Source organism: Arvicanthis niloticus, chromosome 6 (genome assembly GCF_011762505.2).
Source record: "Arvicanthis niloticus isolate mArvNil1 chromosome 6, mArvNil1.pat.X, whole genome shotgun sequence".
Taxonomy (NCBI): Eukaryota; Metazoa; Chordata; class Mammalia; order Rodentia; family Muridae; genus Arvicanthis; species Arvicanthis niloticus.
The window spans coordinates 70,130,606-70,151,030 of NC_047663.1; the positions used below are offsets into that span (position 1 = coordinate 70,130,606).

The window sequence follows — 20,425 nt, forward strand, 5'->3', positions numbered from 1 at the left end:
AAAACAGTAAGTGCAAGAAAACCTTTATTCAGACTGTGGCTCACCAACTCTAGAAAAGATCACAGAGGAGAAAAACACCACGAAAACAGTCGCATAGACAATGCTTTCTCACTTTTCACACGTTTGAGGATTCAAATAGTACAGAAGCCTCAGCAAGGAGCATCAGAATGCACTCAGCAGTAAATGCCTGAGCTGTGCTTTGCATTATGGGACACTGGAAACACATTAAGTGAGGACCGGCTAAACAGCACAAATATTCTAAAGAGAAGCCTGCTGTCTTTACAATGATAAAGTATTATATCTCAAGGTCAAAACTTGTTATAGCTAGGAGCATCTGTCCATTAAAGTGCAGCTCACTTTCAAAAATTAACTCTACCTTAAATACTGGAGAATCCACAATAAATTAAAGCATTAAAGTCAATACATTAAAAGAAAAACAAGGAAAGAAAAATTTTCTAACTAAAAAACAGCTCTATTTTTTAAAAAAAAAAAGTAAAAAATAAAGCCCATGCATGGTATTCCAATAACTTCCTCCATATGCCTCACACCCACCGTTTAGGTGGGTACTCCAAGAGTATATGTGGGGGAGCTTTTATTCTCATCCTAATAATTAAACATTAAGCTGAGTATAGTGATACACACCTTTGATCCCAGCACTTGGGAGACAGAGGCCAACAGATCTCTGTGAATTCTTGGCCAGCCTGCTCTACATAGTGAGTTCCAGAACAGCCAGAGTTACATAGTGAGACCCTTACCCTGGATGATGACTCCTAAGTGCAGAAACAAGACAATTCATGGACCGAAGCCCAGCTAGACGTTATCATCCCTTACCCACACTAATGTTTTGGCATTTCTTCAGGTTGGAGCAATTTATGGAAACATATACAGCAAAGAAAACCTACCAAGTCTTTTGGATGACCCTGAGGAAAAGACCACAGGGGAAGCCACCTCATAGACGCCTGCCCCAGTTCCCTTATTGCCCCAATCTCTGATGCAGGTTTACACTCGGTTTCCAGAGCCCTTGTACAGCCTCTGCTCAGGAAAATGATATTTCCCCAAATACAGACCTCTACTCCCAAGTTTCCCACTGTGGCAACTGCACCCCCTCAGCTTTAATCCTGGATTTCATATTGGGGCTTTCACTTTCTGACAGACACCCTGGCCAGCCCCTAGAGTCATGGTGTTGGATCAAGATAAATCTTATCAAACCTGGGCAAGCCCTGGCTTCACCATGGTTTTGAATGCCCGACCAGAAGACGTCAGTTTTGTCTGTCTTCAGCAAGAATCCTGGAAGTAATTATTTCTTACGGTGGGTAGGAAGGGCGGAATGATGAGGTTGGCATGCCCAGGAAAGTACAATTCCAGCATGGATCAGGGTTTAGCTTTCTGAAGGCATGCCCATCCAAGCTGGGCATGATCTTTACACATTCCTGGTCTCTGATGGTCTCTGTGGATCTTTCACAGCATTCACTTTGAAGCCAGGAGAAGCAAAGGAAGGGCAGGGAGCAACCTGTGGCACCCACACTCAACCTTGCTATTTGGCATCATCTGTGTTCTCGCTTTTGGGTGGGGCCGCCACCGTGGAGGCCTTCTTGAGGCTGCGCTTGCGCTTCTGCACGTTCTGCTCTGGATGGAATAGGATGACGTAGGTTTTGGGCACGTAGAGCATGCCGAGGGACACTGAGGCGCTCAGGCTCAGGGATACAGTCAGTGTGGTTGTTTGGATGTAAATCTAAGCACAGAGGAAGGAACAAGACTGGACTTGACCCTGATAATATCTCTCTCTCTCTCTCTCTCTCTCTCTCTCTCTCTCTCTCTCCCTCTGTCTCTCTTTCTCTCTCCCTTCCTCCCTCCTTCCCCCCCTCCCTTCCTCCCTCTTTCCCTCTTCCCTTACTCCCTCCTTCCCCCCCACACACATATTCCCTCCTTCCCCCCTCCCTTCCTCCCTCCTTCCCCCCTTCCCTTCCTCCCTCTTTCCCTCTTCCCTTCCTCCCTCCTTCCCCCCCACACACATATACACACACCACCACCACCACTACCACCATATAGACTGGAGGTGAGTTACTTCAGTCTAGTGAATGAAAAATCAGAACAAAGGAAAAGTTAGTAGCAGAAAGGCCAGGCACAGTGTGGATTTGGTGTGGGCAGGAAGATGGAGTGACACAGACTGAGCAGACTAGTAAGAAGGAAGAGAGTCTTGACTTGATAGGTGGCTCAGTGGTAAAGGCACTCACTTGCCATCATCTGTAAACCCGAGTTGGACTCCCAAATGTTGTCTTACAATCTACACAGTTTGGACTGTGGCACATACGTGCATGCTCTCACACACACAAACACACAGAGAGAAGCCATAAACCTTTACATTTTCCTTTAAAAAAGGAAAAGGGGCTGGACAGGTGGTTTAGCAGTCAAGAGCACTTGCTGCTCTTGTAGAGGACATGGGTTCAGGGCAACACTAGACAGCTTACAACAACCCGTAACCCCAGTTCTAGGGGTGATCCTGTGCCCTGTCTCCAAGGGTACCTGCATGCATCTAATATATATACAAACAAACACGCACACATATTCTTTTTCAAATTACCAAAAAGGAGGAGGGTAGCACTTGGGAAAAGGGTCCCACTCCTAAAGAGCCAGAATGTATTACTGAGTAAATGAATGAACATGCTTTCAAATATAGAAATGAGGGAATAGACAAGGCTTTCAAAAAGTAGTGCATAACGCACAAAAAGATGGCACAGGTAAACAAATGTTCTGTAGTCCTAAATAAGTGACTGGGGAAAGCCAAGCACTCAGTCAGTAGATTAATAAGGGGCATAAACTATAGGACAAAATCAAATGAAAAGAGAAAGAGGAAGCATGAAGGCTGAGCAGTTAGGAGAAACACTAGAACATCAAGTGAGCAGAGGGCAAGAAGAATGGCTGGACAAACAGGCCCAGGGCTCCGAGGGAGACCACTGAATGAGTACAGTCAACCCGCAGTCACTCCAACGAGGCATCAGAATCGGTGGCCCAGCTCCTGGACAATCCAGACCTTCAGTAGGGAGTGAGGGGAGGACCCAGTTACCTTCTCAGCTGACTGGGCGGTGCCAAAGAAGATGGGAACAAAAGCCAGCCAGATAATACAGGTGGTGTACATGGTGAAGCCAATGGGCTTGGCTTCATTGAAGGTCTCAGGCACACCTCGGGCCTTGATGGCGTACACCGTGCACGTGACCATGAGCAGGAGACTGTAGCCCAGGCAGCCAATGAGGGACAGATCAGACATGTCACACTTGAGCACACCCCTGGCCTGCTCAGGGTCCACCGTCCTCTGCTCCTCGTAGTCAATCACGCTGTGTGGAGGCTGGGCCCCCAACCACGCTATCACTCCCACCACCTGTGGGAACCAACACAGTGTCAGGGATATATTCTCTTTTACCAACGAGTCTGTTCTAGCCCCTCACCCAGGTCTCTGGCAGGTTAGATTCCCTGTGATGTTCTTGGCCTATTGCGTTGGATGCTCAGTCTTAAAATATGCTCCGTGAAGTGGGATCATCCAGAGGTGTGTTCTGACTTGTGATGGGGTGGGTACGAGGACAGATGTGCTCGATGCACATGTGGACCAACCACATCAGGGCTGGATGGGTAAGCAGAAACCGGACCAGCCGGAACTGAACTTTTAACAGCAATGTCATGCCCCTGAGCACCTTCAAGGTTCTAGATCCTCCTCCTCAGCCTCGGTTTCTCCATATGCAGAATGGAGAACCCACATAATCTGTTATGAGGACATGGTGGTGTCTTAGGGAAACAGCTAATTCAGGTGCCACCAGTAAGGACCAGTCCCTGAAAGGCTGTCCTCTCCTCACACCCAAGCCAGGCTTGATAGCACTGTCTTGTACACAGCTAGCAACACAGCAAGGCTGGTTTCTAGGGACCCCCCTCCCTCTCCAAAGCTAGGGAACTGTGAACAGGATGCCATAAGCTTATGGGTAAATGTGTAATGAAGCAAATATACCCACATCATAGGCCAGAGAAACAACCAAGAGTAGTAGGAATGTGAACTGAGGCTAACGCCCAGGCCCTAAGAGAGAGAAGATGAAGTTTCAGCTACTTCCTAGTGATAACAGACAGACCCTAAGCCAAAGGACTGGGGAATAGGAATCAAGATGTCTACATAAAGGTGGGACCCTGAAGGAGCTGACCCATGAGTTAGTTTTGGCTGTTCTCTGTGCATGAGTGCCAGATGAATGCATAGGTGGGGCTGAAATCTAGCTAGCTATCCAGTGTTGTGTCCTCTAAAAAAGGGGGATCTCAATTGAAGAGTTGCCTCCATCAGATTGGCCTGTTGGCATTCTGTGGGGACATTTTTTTTTTTGACTGCTGATTGCTGTAGAAGGGCCAGCCTGCTGTGGGCCGTACCCTCTAAGAAAAGAGCTGAATGCTTGCTTGGTAGCCAGCCCGTAAGCAGCATCCTTCCATGGTTCCTGCATTGACTTCACTCAATGATGTACTATGACCAAGAAGCACTGATGAAATCACTTTTAGTCATGGCGTTTCTCACAGCAACAGAAGAGAAACTAGAGCAGGACCCTTATGCTAATTTGTCCACTGAGAAGGAACACTGTGGTAGCAGCTCCCGGAACTAGGGCCTAATAAAATAAACCCACCCCATCTGACCAGCCCAGTAACATTGGAAGCTTCTCTTAGAGTGGGGGAAAAGTCACTCAAAACACTTCAGAGGCAGAAGCAGGTAGCTCTCTATGGGTTTCAGGCCAGCCTGGTCTACAGGGTGAGTTTCAGGCCCACAGGGCTTCATAAACTCTATCTCAAAAAAAAAAAAAAAAAAAAAAAAAAAAAAGGCAATGAAATACCACTACAAATCCATTGATAGAAACATCTAGAAGAGCTGAAGGTGTGAGGAGTCCAAATTTATGAGGCAAGACAGATGAGTCTCAAGGAGTTAGGGGAGCCAGAATCTCCTGTAAGCATCTCCAACCGGTGAGTAATGGGAGTCTCAGAGCACCTTCTCAAGATGCTCAGGGCATGGTATCTGAAGAAAGATCTAGCATCTTCTAAGCACAGAGAACCCATTGCATGGACCCATGCCAAGGGAAGTGAACATGGGGATACAAAGCCAGGAAGGAAGAGGGGACTCATCTGCCCAGGAGAATGTGCCTTGTCAACATGGGCCAGGCTGTACCAGCATCCAGAGAGCATGGCTGGGTACACACAGTCACACCAGCCACCACAGACCTTCATCACGTCATTCACCTCTTAGTTCTCTCTCTATAGAAAACATCCAGCCTATGGAGTCTGTCCAACACTGTGATAGTAACATCTAAGGAGAACCCGCATGGGGTAACAGTGGCCGCTGGGATACGTGCAAGTCAGGCTGTGGGAGAGCTTGATTAACTGAAGCAGATAGATGCATGATCAGACAGGTGGGGGCTCAGTTTCCTCTACAGACTCAGCAATGGATACCGTGGTTTAAACATGAATTGCTCTCAATTCTGAAGAAAAAGAGGGTGCATTGTTCTGCTGGTTATTTCAACAGTCTCACTGTGTCATCCTGGCTAGCCTCAATCTCATAGAGATCCTCCTGCTTCTGCCTCCCAAGTGCCGGGATTAAAGACATGGACCACCATGTTTGACCTATCCTTTTGATTTGTAAACACAGGATCCAAAACGGGAAAAGTTGATTCTATAAAGTCTCTTCTTTGAAGACTTTTAAAAAATATAAAAAAGACAAGGTCTCACAGTGTAGTTCAGGCTGGCCTAGAACCCTCTCTATGTATGCCACAGTGTGCTCTATCTTTCAAGTGCTGCATTTAAAGGTTTGTGCTACCATAACTGGCCCGAAAATTGCTATGTGCCAAGGATGGCTTTGAACTTCTGATCCTCCTACTTCTGCATCCTGAGTGCTGGTATAACAGGTTTGTATCACCATGCTGGGTTTATGCTGCACTGGGGGAATCAGACCTAGGGGTTTTGCATGTTAAGAAAGCCCTCTGCTGAGTGAACTGCAGCCCTGGTCTCTTGTTCTCTGAGCTTTAAGATGAGGGACTTTATGCACCCTTTATGCACTCACCATGTTACTGGGGAATCTGGGGACCCACCTGCAGCGAGGTAAGGCCAAAGGTGATGACTAGTTGAGACGTGGGGCTGATGAAGGGTGGCGGTGTGACAGAGCGCTTCCCTTGCTCAAAGATGCGGTAGATGCGGTTGGTCTTGGTGAGCAGGGCTGAGTAGCTGAGCGTGGTGCCCAAGCCAAGCAAGAGTCTTCGGGAAGCACAGACAGCTGCACAAGGCTCGGCTACCATGAGGAAGGTGATGGCATAGATCAGAAAGATGCCAGTGAGCAGCACATAGCTTAGCTCACGGCCAGAGGCGCGGACTATGGGAGTGTCATTGTGTCGCATGAAGGTGGCTATAATGGTGGTGGTGGCCATGATGCCCAGGACAGCCAGGAGGAGGGGCAGAGCAGCCCATGGAGAGGACCAAGTCAGGCGCACCACGGGTGTGGGACGACAGCCAGTGTGGTTGGGTGTGGGTCTCATGTGTCCTGGACAGGCCTCACATGTGAACTCGTCCACCTGGAAGCGGTACCCGTCGCAGGCTTCACAGTGCCAACAGCAGGGGACACCCTTCACCATCTTTTTCCGTTCACCAGGCCCACAGGGGAGGCTGCATTGAGAAGAGGGCACCTCATGGGGGTCCCCTGACCACTGTAGAGCTTCCATCTGGGACAGATAAAAAACACAGGCTGGTGACCTCTGCCATCAGGAGTTCAGAGCCCTTTACCTTCACCTGCAGCAAGGTCCATGCCACTTACATCCAGTCTAAGGGCCTCTGCCCATTGGCCCACAGCCTGGTACCCGCCACTGCTGGCACTTCCATTGGTTGCCTGGTACTGGAAGATGTCATAGCGCCCGGGGGCATCTCCATTCTCATTGAACATCACTGGGGTTCCTGCGCTACCTACAGGGAGAGGCCAGTCATCCCAGGCTGCTTTTCCAGCCCCAAAAGCCATCTTCCTGGGAAGTCTCAAAGACCAGCCAGGATAAAAGAAGAACTAGACAGACTCCTGGCAGGATACTCAGCATCACTCATTAGCAATGGATATAGCTTCAGGGCAGGGGATAAATGCCGCCTCACAGCCATGAAAAGGACATGGGACAAAGCATGCCTCTTCCTCGGAGCTCAGTGGGGTAACAGCCCTTGCTACTCAAGCATGGGCACCTGAGTTCAGATCATAGCACTCTCTCCCAGTGCTCAGGGGCAGAGACAGGAGGACCGCTGAGTCTTGCTGGACCCTAGCCTAGCTCCAGTTTTAGTGAGAGGCCCTGCCTCAAAGTAATAAGGTGGTGGGGAGTGATAGAGAACGACACCTGATGTAACTCCATAGCTGTGCACCGAAGGTGTACACATATACACAAGTCTCAAAATAGCAGGCATCCCAAAAACCTGGTACAGACTGTATAGTTTTATGCAGAATAGTAACTGAATATAATAAGCACCATTCCTACAAGCCACATACACATTTCTTTGGGTCTGTTCAGATACATTCCTTAGAGCCTGGACTTTACCCAGCTTCTGTTGGTGCAGGGAACATGTCAGACCCATGCCTTTTGATCCAGCAGCTCAGAGCCTAGCTGGGGCTACATTTGGAAGCCTGTGACTCAGAGTAGGCTGTGTATCCACAACAGGGTGCTTCCAGGGGTCTGTACTAGGCCCCTGGCCTACCACAGAGCCTCGATCTTTTAACAGCTACCTGCAGTAGACAGGAAGTTCTATGTGACTTGTGGAGTCCAGATAGATGGATCAAAGAGCAGTTCCTCAACATCGAATTTTGAAAATTGGCTCTAAAGGTGAAGCCCCTGGAGGGTTGAAAAAGTAGAGGCCTACACTCGGCTCAGATCTCCAGGGACCAGTCTTGGTGTGTTCTCCTCCATCTTGTCCCTTTTCCCACTAATTGGCTATCAATCAATCCATGGAAACTGGCTTTCCCACCCTGTGGGTCCAGGCACCCACTCACCATTAAAGCGGACTGCTCGGATGTAGTGCAGCAGTGTCCGGCCATCGGTAGGCTCCATGGCTGGGCAAAGACCTGTGTGGCCTGGGCAGAGTGCTTGGTGCATGCTGTGCAGAGCGTGAGCGATGGCATACACAGCATCTATCACGAACTGCACCTTTCCCTCCTGTTCATAGGTGGAGTCCTGGCCGATGCGTTCCTCACCTGTCCCAGGAGGCCCAGAGGAAGTGTGCCTGGCCCCTAGACACCAAACCTGAACTCCCCACCCTCTCCGCCGTCACCTTCCCCATCCTGGTTAGTGCTCACCTGTACATTTCCGAGTGGAATCATCTGACTGGCCGCCTGAGCTGATTAGTTTGCAGTTAAAATTCTCTTCCCAGAACTCGGCAAACCAGATGTTTCTGCGGTTGTTCTCCAGGGAACGAGTCATGAAGTATTGGTCAAATCCTAAGAGGTAGGAGGGTGGTGACCATCTGGCCCAGGTGTGCTTCTCTCATGTCCTTTGGTCACTGGCCCACTGTGTATCCAGAAGTGGCCCTGTGACCAAGATCTGGATTCTGAAGGCGGAGACGGGAGTCCACCAGAGCAAGCTGACTAGCAAGACTAGCCATATGGGTTGTCTCTGTGTTGGACCCAGAGACCCTGCCTCAGTGAATAAGGTGGGGAAAGAATTGAGGATGATTCCTGAATCAACCTCAGGCCTCTACATGCACTCACATATACTTTCATCATGTATAGCGCACACACACACACACACACACACACACACACACACACACGAAAATGGAAAACGGGGGGGGGGGGGGCAGGGAGGTACATGTCGGTTTTGGCACACTATTTGCATCCTTGAAGAATTTTTTACTGCCCTTTAAGTCATGGTTAGGTGCTGCTATGGCTGTGTAGTGGACAAGGCTTCACTATCCATCTTGTGAATATGAAAAAAAAGCTTTAGGAAGAAATCTAACTAGAATCCAAGGCTCTGAGAACACCATTGGCTCATTGCTCCACACTGGCACCACCCACTTCCAGATCCCTTCAAATGAAATGCCTTGACTGCGAACACTCTTCTCAGACCAGCTTGTCCACTTGACAATTCTTTAGCATTCTAGGTAAAAGGGTGTGAAGGTGGGCACCCCACAAAAGCTGGAAGCCTGTGGGAGGCCAAGTGCATGCTCTGCTGGGTCCCTGAAGCATGCCATCAAGGCTTCAGTTTCAGTTCCCTTTTCAGAGAAACAGGAAAGACCCTCACAAAGTGAACCCTCACTGATGGATTCTTCGTAGTGCTCCCAGCTGAACATAGAGCTGGCAGGGAGACAGACAAGGTAAGGTGCCTCACTTCATCACTAGGATCAGGATAGTCTATTCCATGACCTTGGTTTCTCTCCTGCCAATTTTCCCACTTAAATCACCTTTGGTACAACCAAAACTACGTGCACTGAATTTTAAAACAACAGCAAAACACTAGGGGCTCTTTGCTCTGGACTCTGAGCTGAGTGTTCCCTCATATGCCTCATTCAAACACTGCTTGCTGGGATGAGACTACAGAATCTCAGAGTTACACAGCCGGTGGGACTCCTGGAAGAGAGTGGTACCTGTTAGACAAAAGTGGAAATGAACATCCCAAAGAAGAAGCATTGGGAAGATGAGTGGGGCGGGGGACTTACCATCGATTGAAGCCCTTTTGGGCAAGATGGTAATAGCCCCCACAGCCTCTTCCTCTAGGTTCAAGATGGGAGAGATCTTGGATCCCCAGCTGTCTGAGCCAACCCACAGGAAGTGGCCAGTCAGGTTGGCCTGGCGTGCTGCCTCCAAGACCCTCCTAATAGGAACAGAGCTAGAAGTGAATTACAACCTAAGATCGTCCTCCAGTTTGGTCTTAGCCACCTCCCATCCTGCATCCCTACATCCTTCTCCACATCAAACATCACATCCCTGTTTATCAGGGCTCTGCCCTTCATGTGTATAAGTGTATGTGTGTGTGAGTGTGTGTGTGTGTGTGTGATGGCCAGGTGTCAACTTTAGGTGACCTCTATACCTTACTTATTATTCATGTATTTATTTATTTCAGACAAGATTTCTTTGATGCCCTGGAGCTTCTGATTTGAGTAAGCTGGCTGGCCAAGGAGCCCCAACGGTCCTTCTATCCCTGGCTCCCCTGTCTGGGATTACAAGCAGCATGCTTCTGGGGTTGAGCTCAGGTCTTCATGCTTGTGTAGCAGGCATTGTACTGGCTGAGCCATCTTCCCAGCCCTCTGTCTACTCTAACCCACTCTACACTGGCCCTCAGATGATACTATAGTTTGCATTTGTTTGAGTGTTTCTATCTGGTGGAAGCTTGCACCTCAGTGCAAATGTTGGGAGCCTATAAGCCAGTCCTGACATTGAATGCCCTTAATCTTAGCACTCAGGAGGCCAGCTTGGTCCACATAGCAAATTTAGGGATACACAGGGAGGCTCTGTCTCAAAAAAAAAAATTGTTGGGTCACTGGGGACATTGCTCTTGGCCTTGGGAGAGGTGAGGTAATTCTGTGAACATGAATAGTTATAAAAGTGAACCCTGTCCCTCTTCTTTCTGATGTTCCCTCTCACCGTGCATTTTCTCCTTCTTCTACTCCCTCCTTCCATGATATCATTTGTCAAAATGTGATGCAAGCTAGGCCCTCAGCAGAGCTGGTGTCATGCTGCCTGGACTTTCAACCTCCAAAAGTTTATGTTAAAAATATGTCTTTTCCTAAAAAGTTACCCTGACTTGGCTATTTTATTATAGTAAAGAACAATGAATTAATGCAGAGAGCTCCTTTGGGGAACGTCAGGGGCACTCAGAAGCCATTCCCTCCACAAATTCCTCCACCAGTGTCACGCCCAACTTCCTAGGCTGGAAAAGAGCCTCGTCTGGCTTAAGATAATGTAGGTCTCAGGGTTTCCTGGGGCAGTGTCCCTCGTGGTATGTTTTCTGCTCTTGGGTCTGTCTACCAGTTCCCTCTCCCACAGTGAACAATAAAAACAGCCATGTTTTCCTGTATTCCCTAGGCCAGGCCTGCAGCATCTTCAGCCAGTGAAGCTAGTCTCATTCCCAGAACAGAAGGCTCCAGATGGCAACAGGAAGAACTTAGGGAGAGAAGAGGAGTTGCTTGTGGCTGGGAGTGAGGAAGAAGGTCTCTTAGGAAGAGCAATAAAGAGTACACTTGGTGACTGAGTGTGTCACCTGTCCCACCTGATGTCATCCTCATTGGCAAAGATGATGATGCCTCGGGCGTTGGGTGTCTCCATGAGCCTCCGGATCACTTTGTGGAATTCTCCTGGCTTTGGCTCCCTGGGAATCTTTATTGATTGGGCAATGCAGACGCCTCCTGGATGGCAAGGATACCAAAGTCAACCCTTGTCTCAGCTACCCTCTCACATACTCACCTGCCTGCTGCTTCTGTGACTACATGCTACAAGTATGTGACTTAAACCTTGTGTAGGGCTGAATTGTGGAGTTTGAAGGGTAGAGAGCTTGTCTGGACCCTACCAAGCAGACCATAAGCATGACCTGGATCCCTTAAAGTAACAGTTCTCAACATGTGGGTCATGACCCCCTTGGGGATTGAACAACCCTTCCATAGGGGTCACCTGAAACCATTAGAAAACACAGATATTTACATTACAATTCATAACAATAGCAGAATTACAGTTATAAAGTAGCAACAAAAAATAATTTAATGGTTGAGGTCACTACAACATGAGGAACTGCATTAAAAGGTCGCAACGTGAGGAATACAGCACAGCCTTAAAGGGACCTCACCCTCTTGTTGCACTATCCCGCCTGGCCACAGAGACTGCCCTCCCTCCGCCTATATCCCATCCTATGGCTCCTGGCTCTCCCCTTTGTTAGTTGACTGTTGCCTGGAAACCCAGTGCCAGCTCCCAACTCACCAGCCTCACGGGAGATCTGCACAAAGGCCTCAACCCCGCTCTCGCCATAGTTGCCCTCAGAGGCCAGTGTAGACACATAATTCCATCCCAGTGCCCGCACAATGTCCACCATGGCCTGGGCCTGGTAGGAGTCAGGAGGCACCACTCGGGAGAAGAAGTCATAGCGTGTGGAGTCACTGAGCTCTGGGGCTGTGGAGGCATAGCTGATCTGAGGTATCTGAAGCAGGAAGGACAGATAGCTAGGCTGTGGCTGCAGAGTCCAAAAAACCAGGGTGGCATTGGGGACTCAGGACATGGATAGGTCACAGACAAGTTGGCAATAGCTTTGCGGGGACAATAGGGACCTGTGACTCAGATGAAGGATGGCAGGTCTGAGGGGGAGAGTTAGAGGCCAGATGGAAGGGCCACACACAAATGCTAAGTGTATGGAGCTAGTGGGCTATCTGTGAGAGCATCTGGTGACGGAAAGGTTGGATGGGCTCAGAGCAGGGTTACCACTGAGAGTTGCAAAGGCTACAGGATGAAGAGGATCCTGGAGCTTAGGGAAAGTCTGCCCTGGTCTAGGGGAAAGGGTGCTCTGTTGGCCCTAGGTCCCAGAGGGAGAGCCGGTCTTTGTCAAACGGCAGCTCCCTGCTGGGATCAGAGCAGATTAGAGCTGGAGAATCAAGCTACACAGTCCAGTGGAAAGGCTTGATCAAAACTAGGTTTGCTCTATGACCATTAGATAGATTAACAGCGGGATTATAGGACTAAACCACAGACTACAAGGAAGTGGGACCTAGGGTGGGGGTGGGAAATACAGCTGAGAGAACGGGAAAAGGAGGCTGAGCACTTCGCCAGGAAGTAGATCTGCATTAAAACAGATAGCAGATGTGGCCCTTCAGGAGGTAAACAGGGACAAGCAGACAGCCCAAGGTGCGGCCTGGAAGTCTTAGGAAGCGAGTAGGGGGTGGGGGGATGGGCTGGGGCTGTTCAAGAACGTGTTGAGTGTGGCAGCAGTACAGCTACAGGGAAGGGGAGTGGGAGAATAGAAAAGTGGGAGCAAGGGGTGGGGGGAGAGCTGGCGGAGGGGTGAGGCTTAACTAGAGAGGGTCAGAGAGACAGATGGAGTGGAGATAAACAAGAAAGCAAAAACCAGAGGAAAGAAGGCAGAGAAAGGCCTTCTAGCTGCTATAGAGATGCCCTCTCCAGAGGCACTCCAATCCCTGGATCCTGAGGTGTCCAGACTACAAAGAACACAATGCCCTTTGTGATGAAGAAGATGCAGAGCTTTGTTGATAAGCTGTATAGAAAAGGGGAGGGAGTTCTTGAAGTCTTTAAGAGCCCACAACCCCGCACCAGAAGGGGTTAAAGGCAAGCATTTTGAAATGAAATTTAAATGGAGAGAGAGAGAGAGAGAGAGAGAGAGAGAGAGAGAGAGAGAGAGAGAGAGAGAGAAACCCTCAGTACTCTTTGCTCCCTTGGGTAGCTCTGGGCCACTTTCAAGGACTTCTAAAGAAGGGTCTAGTTCCCGTGAAATCTAAATGTCTTTATCACCTACGGGTGTTCATGGGCAGGAGCACCTTGCAAGATTGCAGAAGGTGTCAGAAGTGAGGAATGGGTCCAATTTGACCTTAGCCAACCCGGTTCGGGACACAGACTTCCGGGGAAGGGGGAACCCTTCACACAAAGATGCCAGACCAGCCAGGCTGGGAAAATTGATCTGCCTCTGTGGACAACAGCTTTTTAATCTGGATGATCGGGAGAGATTGAAACAGACTTTTCCAGAAGGAAGTGAAGGTATCGAACACCTGGGAGAGACGACGGGTGGCAGACGCCCTCCCTCACCGCAAACAGGCGCAAGACGTTGGCGACCATGATGGACACGGAGCTAGCCGATGCGCCCACCACCGCCACCACGCGCTCTGGAGGCGCGGCGCGCAGCGGGGGGAGGCCCCCAGGGCAGCGCACGCTGGCCTCTTCGCCGTCGCCGCGGCCTCGGATGAGCGCCTGCACGAAGCTCAGCGCCTGCTCCAGAGCGTAGGTGTCCCGCGAGCAGGTGTCGAGCAGCCGCGCGCCCAGCCGCACGCCAGGCAACAGCTCCGGGTCGGCGTTGACGCGGTCCAGAGCGTAGAGCATCGCCTCCAGCCGGTGCACGCCCTGCTCCTTTTTCAGCGCCCCGCACGCGCGCCCTGCGGCGCCCCGCGCGTGCACCGGGAACAAGCCGCCTAGCGTTAGGCCACCCGCCAGGCGCACCGAGCCCGCACCGTGGGCTTTGCCCGCCTGCGACAGCCACCAGGCTAGCCACAGCAGCAGCACCCGGAGCCGCCCCATTTGCTCCTGGGCTGCGGGAAAGGAAGTTACGGAGTCGCCTTGAGCGGCTGCGGACGCAGCTGCCACCCAGTGCTCAGCTGCCACTTCAGGAATCTGGCCAGACACTGAGAACGCAGGAAAAGTTGGTGACTTGGTGACTCGCGCGCCGGCAACTCAGCAGCCTCTCCCAGGCCTCCAGAGGGTTGCTCTCATTCTCCCTGAAAAGGTCCCCTATTGATGGTCCTCACTACCCCTCCGGTCCCACTCCTTTCCCCGACAGTTCTGGGCACCTCTTCCCCTGGACCAACGTACTCTGGCTACTTCCCCAGGGGTGCTTACCTGAGCCAACCTCTGGCTAATAGGACGAGTCTGTGACAGCTGTAAAATCAGAGCTTCAGCCTAGAGGATTTAAGGATTCTGGGGAGGGATGAGGGTGAGGGCAGAGACCCCCTCCAGAGCTTGAGAGTGGCGGAAGGGCTCTGCTTCTCTGGCTCCCTAGGTTTGTTTCTCCCCTAGACTGTCTTTAAATTGCGTCTGATCCAGCAACACCAATAAGCGTGGCCACTCATCCTAAATACGCCAATTAAAGAGATAATAGTGAAAGCTGGAGATAAGAGATTTACACAATGTGTCTGGCCACACTGAAAAGAGGAACGAAGAGGTCCAGGGACCCAGCCCCCCCCCCCCCCCCCCCCCCCCCGCCTCAGGTTGGTCTTCAGAGACTTAGGTTTAAACAGAAAAGGACATTCATAGCCAAATGGTTCTAGTCTTGGCATCTAGTCTCTCCTGCAAGGTAGTCTGACCAGTTGTGAAACTGTAATCTCTGACCGGGAGGCAAGCTTCCTCTGTGGCTGCATCAGGCTTCAGGGAGAGAGCACACGAGTGTCTCTAGAACACCCTGACCTGACAAGAGGGTTGCAGACGCTCTGACGCTGTTCTTTTCCGTCTCACTGTGTTCTGCATTTCTGTACCTACCTAGAAGTTTTCCAAACATGCCTTTTTCCACTCTAATTGTCTCCCTACCCTGCTCCCTATGTTCTCCGACTCTCTTGTCTTCCCATCATTCTCATTCTCTGTCCTGACCACTAGAACCTTTTCCCTTTTAAGATATTTGTATATGTATTTATTTATCATGTGTGTGCGCATGAGTGTGTGTGTGTGTGCACATGTGATATGTGGCACATGCACTTGCACGCTAGAGTTAGTTCTCTCCTGTTTGGTTTCTGGACCGGGACTAGGTGCACATTTTGCATATCAAAGCAGACTTGACTTCCAGGTTCTCCCAGCATCCCTCAGTCCCTTCCCGACCCTAGGCCTGAGCTTTTCAGTCCAGGGGTTCTTTTCTACATAATCCAGACATTTTGGTCTCTCCCTCCCTCCACCCCTTCTCTCTCTTCTCCTTCTTTCTGCGCAGCAAACACTTTTACCAACTGAGCCATCTTATGAGAGCCTGGCAGTTCTTTTTAATGCAGTTGAGTAAGGGCCACCCCAACTTTCTCTGGGGCAAACCCATAAGTGGCAGATGATAGAAACTGAGCCAGGCAGAGTGTGCCAGCACAGTGAGTCTGAAGGACAGGTGTGAGAAGGCTTGGTAAGGCTGGAAACTGCTGAGCAGACCCTCAGCATCAGCAAACACACAGAAGCCTTGAGAGAGTCTCTCCATCTGCAGACAGGGAAATAGACACCTCAGCAAGTGATTGGCAGTTTAAGGCCATGCAGCTGGCCTTTGCCAGCAACTAGATTTGCATTTCAGAGTGGTGTGAAACACCAGCCCACCCGATGGTTTGGTGGGGAGAAAGATGGGGTTAGTTTACTCTGCAGCTCCCATCTGGGTCAGGAGCCCTCAGCTGTCCTCCAGGTCATTTCTGAAAGCTTCCTAGCTCTCGGGAGCTGATTCCCACTATGAAGCTGTTCCGCCCGAAGATACTTTCCCATCACTGCCAGCAGAGGATAGGATTGAGCTCTCTGATGCTGGACAGCAAAGGCATCTTGGAGACAGTTGCTGAGCCCCAGCCTCCAGGGATTAGTGGACTCAGGGCCTGAGCCAGCTTGGGCTCCATTAGTCAGGGTGGATTAGGGTGGCAGCAGAGATCTGGGCATGGCTAGTGGAGAAAGCAAGCAGCAGAAACATACTACCATTCTCTGATTTCTCTCGTCATACCCAGAGCAGTTCACTCCTCTGATGGAAGCCAGCTTTTAGTGGGGGCATTTAACGATCAGATGGTTTTCCATATAGAATTAACTTAAGACTATATCTTTGAGAGTTTAATGAATGGGTGGTGTCAAAGCTTCTGCCCTCTAAACTAGGAGTGCTGTGAACTGTCCACCTTCTCACTTTCAGAGAACATGTAGGCAGGAGAGTTGGAGCATCCCTCATGGTCTCTAGCACAAGGATGTTGAAAAGCATGGTGTCTGCATTTGTGGATGCCCACCTAGGCCTCAGTGTCCTTCATGGACCAGTGTGGAGCATGTGTAACTAAGTAATTCCATATTGGTTATGTTTTTCATTGCTATGACAAAATGCCTGACAAAAACAAGTGATACAAGCGAAGGGGTATTCTGGCTCACAGCTTGAGGGAACACAGTCATTCATGACAGCAAGGTTTGCTGGGAAGAGTATGAAGCTGCCAATCACATTGTGTCCACAGCCAGTAAAAAAAGAGAGATGAGTTCTGGTGCACCCCCCCCCCCTGCCAGCTTTCTTCTTTTCCATTTGTATTCAAATGTATTCACATCATTGTATTTATAGTGCCACACACTTTCAGGATGGGTGATACCCCCTCAGTTTAACCTCTCTTGAGAGCCCCTCACAGTTACACTCAGAGATGTGTCTCCCAGGTGATTCCAAGACAGGACTAGCTACCACCCCATCCTTCATCCCACTGCTGCTTTGACAGCCTGTCTTTCTGCTAGGCTCCTCTGCCAAACCCAGGGCAACTGTAGACCTTTCAGTGCTAGCAGGATGGGTTGTTTAGAACAATCTGCTATCGGCACTCATTGATACCCACCAATGCAAGCTTCCTTCAGTACACCTTTGCACCATCAGAAATGCCCTTCGGTTCGATTGCCACATGAATGTGCTGTGCAAAGACCGGCTTGTCAGCTACAAGCACTCAGTGATGCCACCGCAGGGTATCCTGCTGGCAACCAGGGAAAATAGCTTACCAAGAGTGAATGAGGCACCATATAAATGGAATTTTCTTTCTATAACTCCTTATTTTGAATAGATATTAGTTTAAAAATAATTTACAGGCCCAAGATTCATAGCTTACTCTTGGAAATTTTACATTTTAGTAGTATGAAACTGGGGGTTGAGGTAGAGATACCTCTCCCGTAAAATTACTTAGCTTGATGGAATACAGTAAAGCAACAAGGAGACTGTTTTGACACTCTTTAAAACTATTTTTTGAGGGTTTTTTTCATCTTTATTGATTCTTTGTGAGTTTCACATCATTAACCCAGTTCTGCTCATCTCCCCATCCCCCCATACCCTCTTTTCACTCTTGCAACTGTAAGACCCCCACAAAGGGAGGACCTCCCTCAAGTCTCAGGAATTCGCGGCCACTCAATAACTCACAAGACACCGTTCTTGATGCAAACAGCAAGAGGTATATTTCAGGATCAGTCGACCGAGGCCGAGACTCATAACCCACACAGGGGCAGAGGAGTGTCGACCCGAGGCAGGGGAGTACCGGATATATAAAGGAAAAAACTACAAACCAGGGAGGGCGAGGGGGAAACCAAGGAAACAACATGAAAACAGTAGAAAGTCTTAAAAAGTCTCGGGCGGTGGTGGCGGCACACGCCTTTGATCCCAGCACTTGGGAGGCAGAGGCAGGCAGATTTCTGAGTTCGAGGCCAGCCTGGTCTACAGAGTGAGTTCCAGGACAGCCAGGACTACACAGAGAAACCCTGTCTCGAAAAAAAAAAAATTAGATTAAAAAGTCTCAACCCATAATTCAGTCAGGGTCATGGGAAAACATCTTGTACACTCATCTTTTGCAAGAATGTAACCTTGCCCAACCATCTGTGCTTTGGGCCTTCCCCACCCACAGGTAGGTTCTCTTCCCTGAGGTCTGAGGAATGTTAATCAGCCTCTCTTTTCCTCTCCTGAATGTTAATCCAGCAAGTGTCCTCTGACTCAGGGATAATGTACCCCTCCCGGAATGTAGAATGTATCCCAGGACATTGAAGACCTAAAATCTCACATTTAGTTCTGCTTTCTTGGTGGAACTAGTGAACCGGCCTTCTTTTCTCAGGTCTAGGGGTCATAAAAACTTTCTATATTTTTCATAAGTTTTTTATACTTTTCACAACAAAATAATACACACACCACCACCAACAACAACAATGACAACAAAACAGTACAGAAAACATCTCACTGTGGAAGCTGTAGTGTGTCACAGTGTGTTCCAGAGTCTGTCCCTCTGTCCACACATCTTCACTTGAAGATGTTCATTGTAGGTGTCAATGGTCTGGGTCAAAGTCTTTGGCTTCTATGACACCATCAATATTGGATCCTCATCAGGCCCCTCTAGTTTATCCTGTTGTCACCCTGTGTCATGGAGATCCTACAGTTTTGGAATAGCAAGACTGTCCCTTTCATGCATCCTAATTGTTCACAGATGATATTGATTTGGAAGATGGGCCAGTTCAGAGCCCTGGATCTGGGCCTGGGTGGTAGCTGAGCTGGGCAGCCTGCCAGCTCTCCCTTACCCACACCAACAGAGTGAACTCTCCAGCACTGTTCCAGCCAGGCCAGTTGATGCTGCCATGTCATTCATCTCACTCAGAATAGAAAGTATTCATGTGAAGCCTTCCAGGGAACAACAAACTAACCCGTGAAACTCAACTGTTACAAAGGAATTTCTCTGTTAACAAAATATCACAGAATAGGAGAAAATGACAACACACATAGTGAAATTAATTATAGGTAAAATAAAAAATAAAATTAATGTTTAGGACAAACCAAGAAGCAGAGGGACAGAAAGAGCCAGTCCAACATTTACAACCTGACAGAGACAAATCTGTCATGTTTGACCCAGAGATGTACTTTAGCAGATTAACGATTTGGGGAATGTAATGATTTAGGAAATGTATTTCTGTAATTCACTACATTAACAGATTAAAGGCAAAAACATGATTATCTAAATGGATGCTGTAAAAGCAATTTGGTAATATCTACTTCATTCATGATTTAAAAGTTTAGCCATCTGGGGATCTTTAGCTTGACAAAACTATCGACTAAAAGCCTACAGAAAGTACCATACCTAGTGTGGAGTCAAAATAATCCGTAAACTAAAGTGGTATGTTTTAGCATGTGTATTGAATGCTTTGTCTCTTGGTGATTTGGCGGGTTGTTTTGTTGTTGTTGTTGTTGTTTTGTTTTGTTTTGTTTTGTTTTGTTTTGTTTTTGGAGGGGGTAGTTCCATTCCTTCGGGTACATTTTGACAGGAATAGAAGCAAGATAGAATCTTACAGCATTTGGTGACTTTCAGACCTTTGCAGAGTCTTCTAATGATGAAATTCTCCCACCTTGGTTCAGCAGAAGCCCTTCAAGTTGGCTCCTGGGACACTGGGATATGTATGACCTTTTGCTGACTTCCTTTCAGGCACCGGTCTTATCTTGTGCCCCGTCCCCTGAGACTTCCTTAAGGAGTTGTGTTAATTGCTACCTAGAGAACATAATTTGGATCTAATTGAGGCCATGTTGTCATTCTTCAGAACCTGGACAAAGACAGGGATAAAATTTTGTAAACAGCTATACACTTCCAACTCAAATAATGAATAAATAGTATTTCTACCTTTTTGCTTTCCCTGAAAATCTGAGCTGCCCGTGGCAGTAATAATATGACAGTTTATTTTTTAATATTGAAGTATGATCCAGCAATGAAAAATTGTATAATGTATCTTTTGTAGCCTAGAAAAAGCATAATTTTCTATTAAAAAATTAAAGAGGACAGTATCTGAAACTAAGCAGCCAGCGCCTTATTCTTCTACATTTTTAATGCACACTCACTTTTCCCTCTTTAGTAGTATTGTCATTGTAATTATGAATGAAGCCTGTACAAAAAAAGCCTGAAAGCTCGTGGCAACTGAAAAGCAGACTCTCAGCCTTCAGGCGGGGTCGCCCTCTCCAGATGGTCCGGGGTGGGAGGGTGGGGTGTCGCAGTGCTTTCTGGGAAGTGTAGTCCACAATGAAAGCCA

General features: G+C 48.8%; 1 protein-coding gene across 2 annotated transcripts; it reads right to left on the reverse strand.

Annotated features, from left to right (window-relative positions):
* Positions 1 to 6: 6 nt before the first annotated feature.
* Positions 7 to 14,885, reverse strand: Grm6 (glutamate metabotropic receptor 6). 2 transcript variants are annotated; one of them, XM_034504839.2, is made up of 11 exons: positions 14,558 to 14,885; positions 13,754 to 14,436; positions 11,927 to 12,143; positions 11,226 to 11,361; positions 9,676 to 9,845; positions 8,318 to 8,458; positions 8,015 to 8,215; positions 6,812 to 6,957; positions 6,096 to 6,719; positions 3,065 to 3,376; positions 7 to 1,732 (listed from the first exon to the last, which is right to left on the reverse strand). In XM_034504839.2, the coding sequence occupies exons 2-11, from the start codon at positions 14,237 to 14,239 to the stop codon at positions 1,535 to 1,537; spliced, it is 2,631 nt and encodes an 876-aa protein (XP_034360730.1). In that variant the 5' UTR covers positions 14,240 to 14,436; positions 14,558 to 14,885; the 3' UTR covers positions 7 to 1,534. The 2 variants fall into 2 exon arrangements, with proteins under 2 accessions (XP_034360730.1, XP_076793016.1); XM_076936901.1 differs by having other exon boundaries at positions 9,676 to 9,830; positions 14,558 to 14,884.
* Between the last annotated feature and the right edge of the window lie 5,540 nt (positions 14,886 to 20,425).

Bases quoted from the DNA above. Each gene is read 5' to 3' on its own strand.
- Grm6 (XM_034504839.2), bottom strand. From the start codon at position 14,239: ATGGGGCGGCTCCGGGTGCTGCTGCTGTGGCTAGCCTGGTGGCTGTCG. The intron at 8,459-9,675 runs GTAAGTCCCCCG...CCTACCTCTTAG, and splicing joins CAAAAGGGCTTCAATCGATG to GATTTGACCAATACTTCATG. The intron at 8,216-8,317 runs GTGAGCACTAAC...CTCCTGGGACAG, and splicing joins TTCCACTCGGAAATGTACAG to GTGAGGAACGCATCGGCCAG.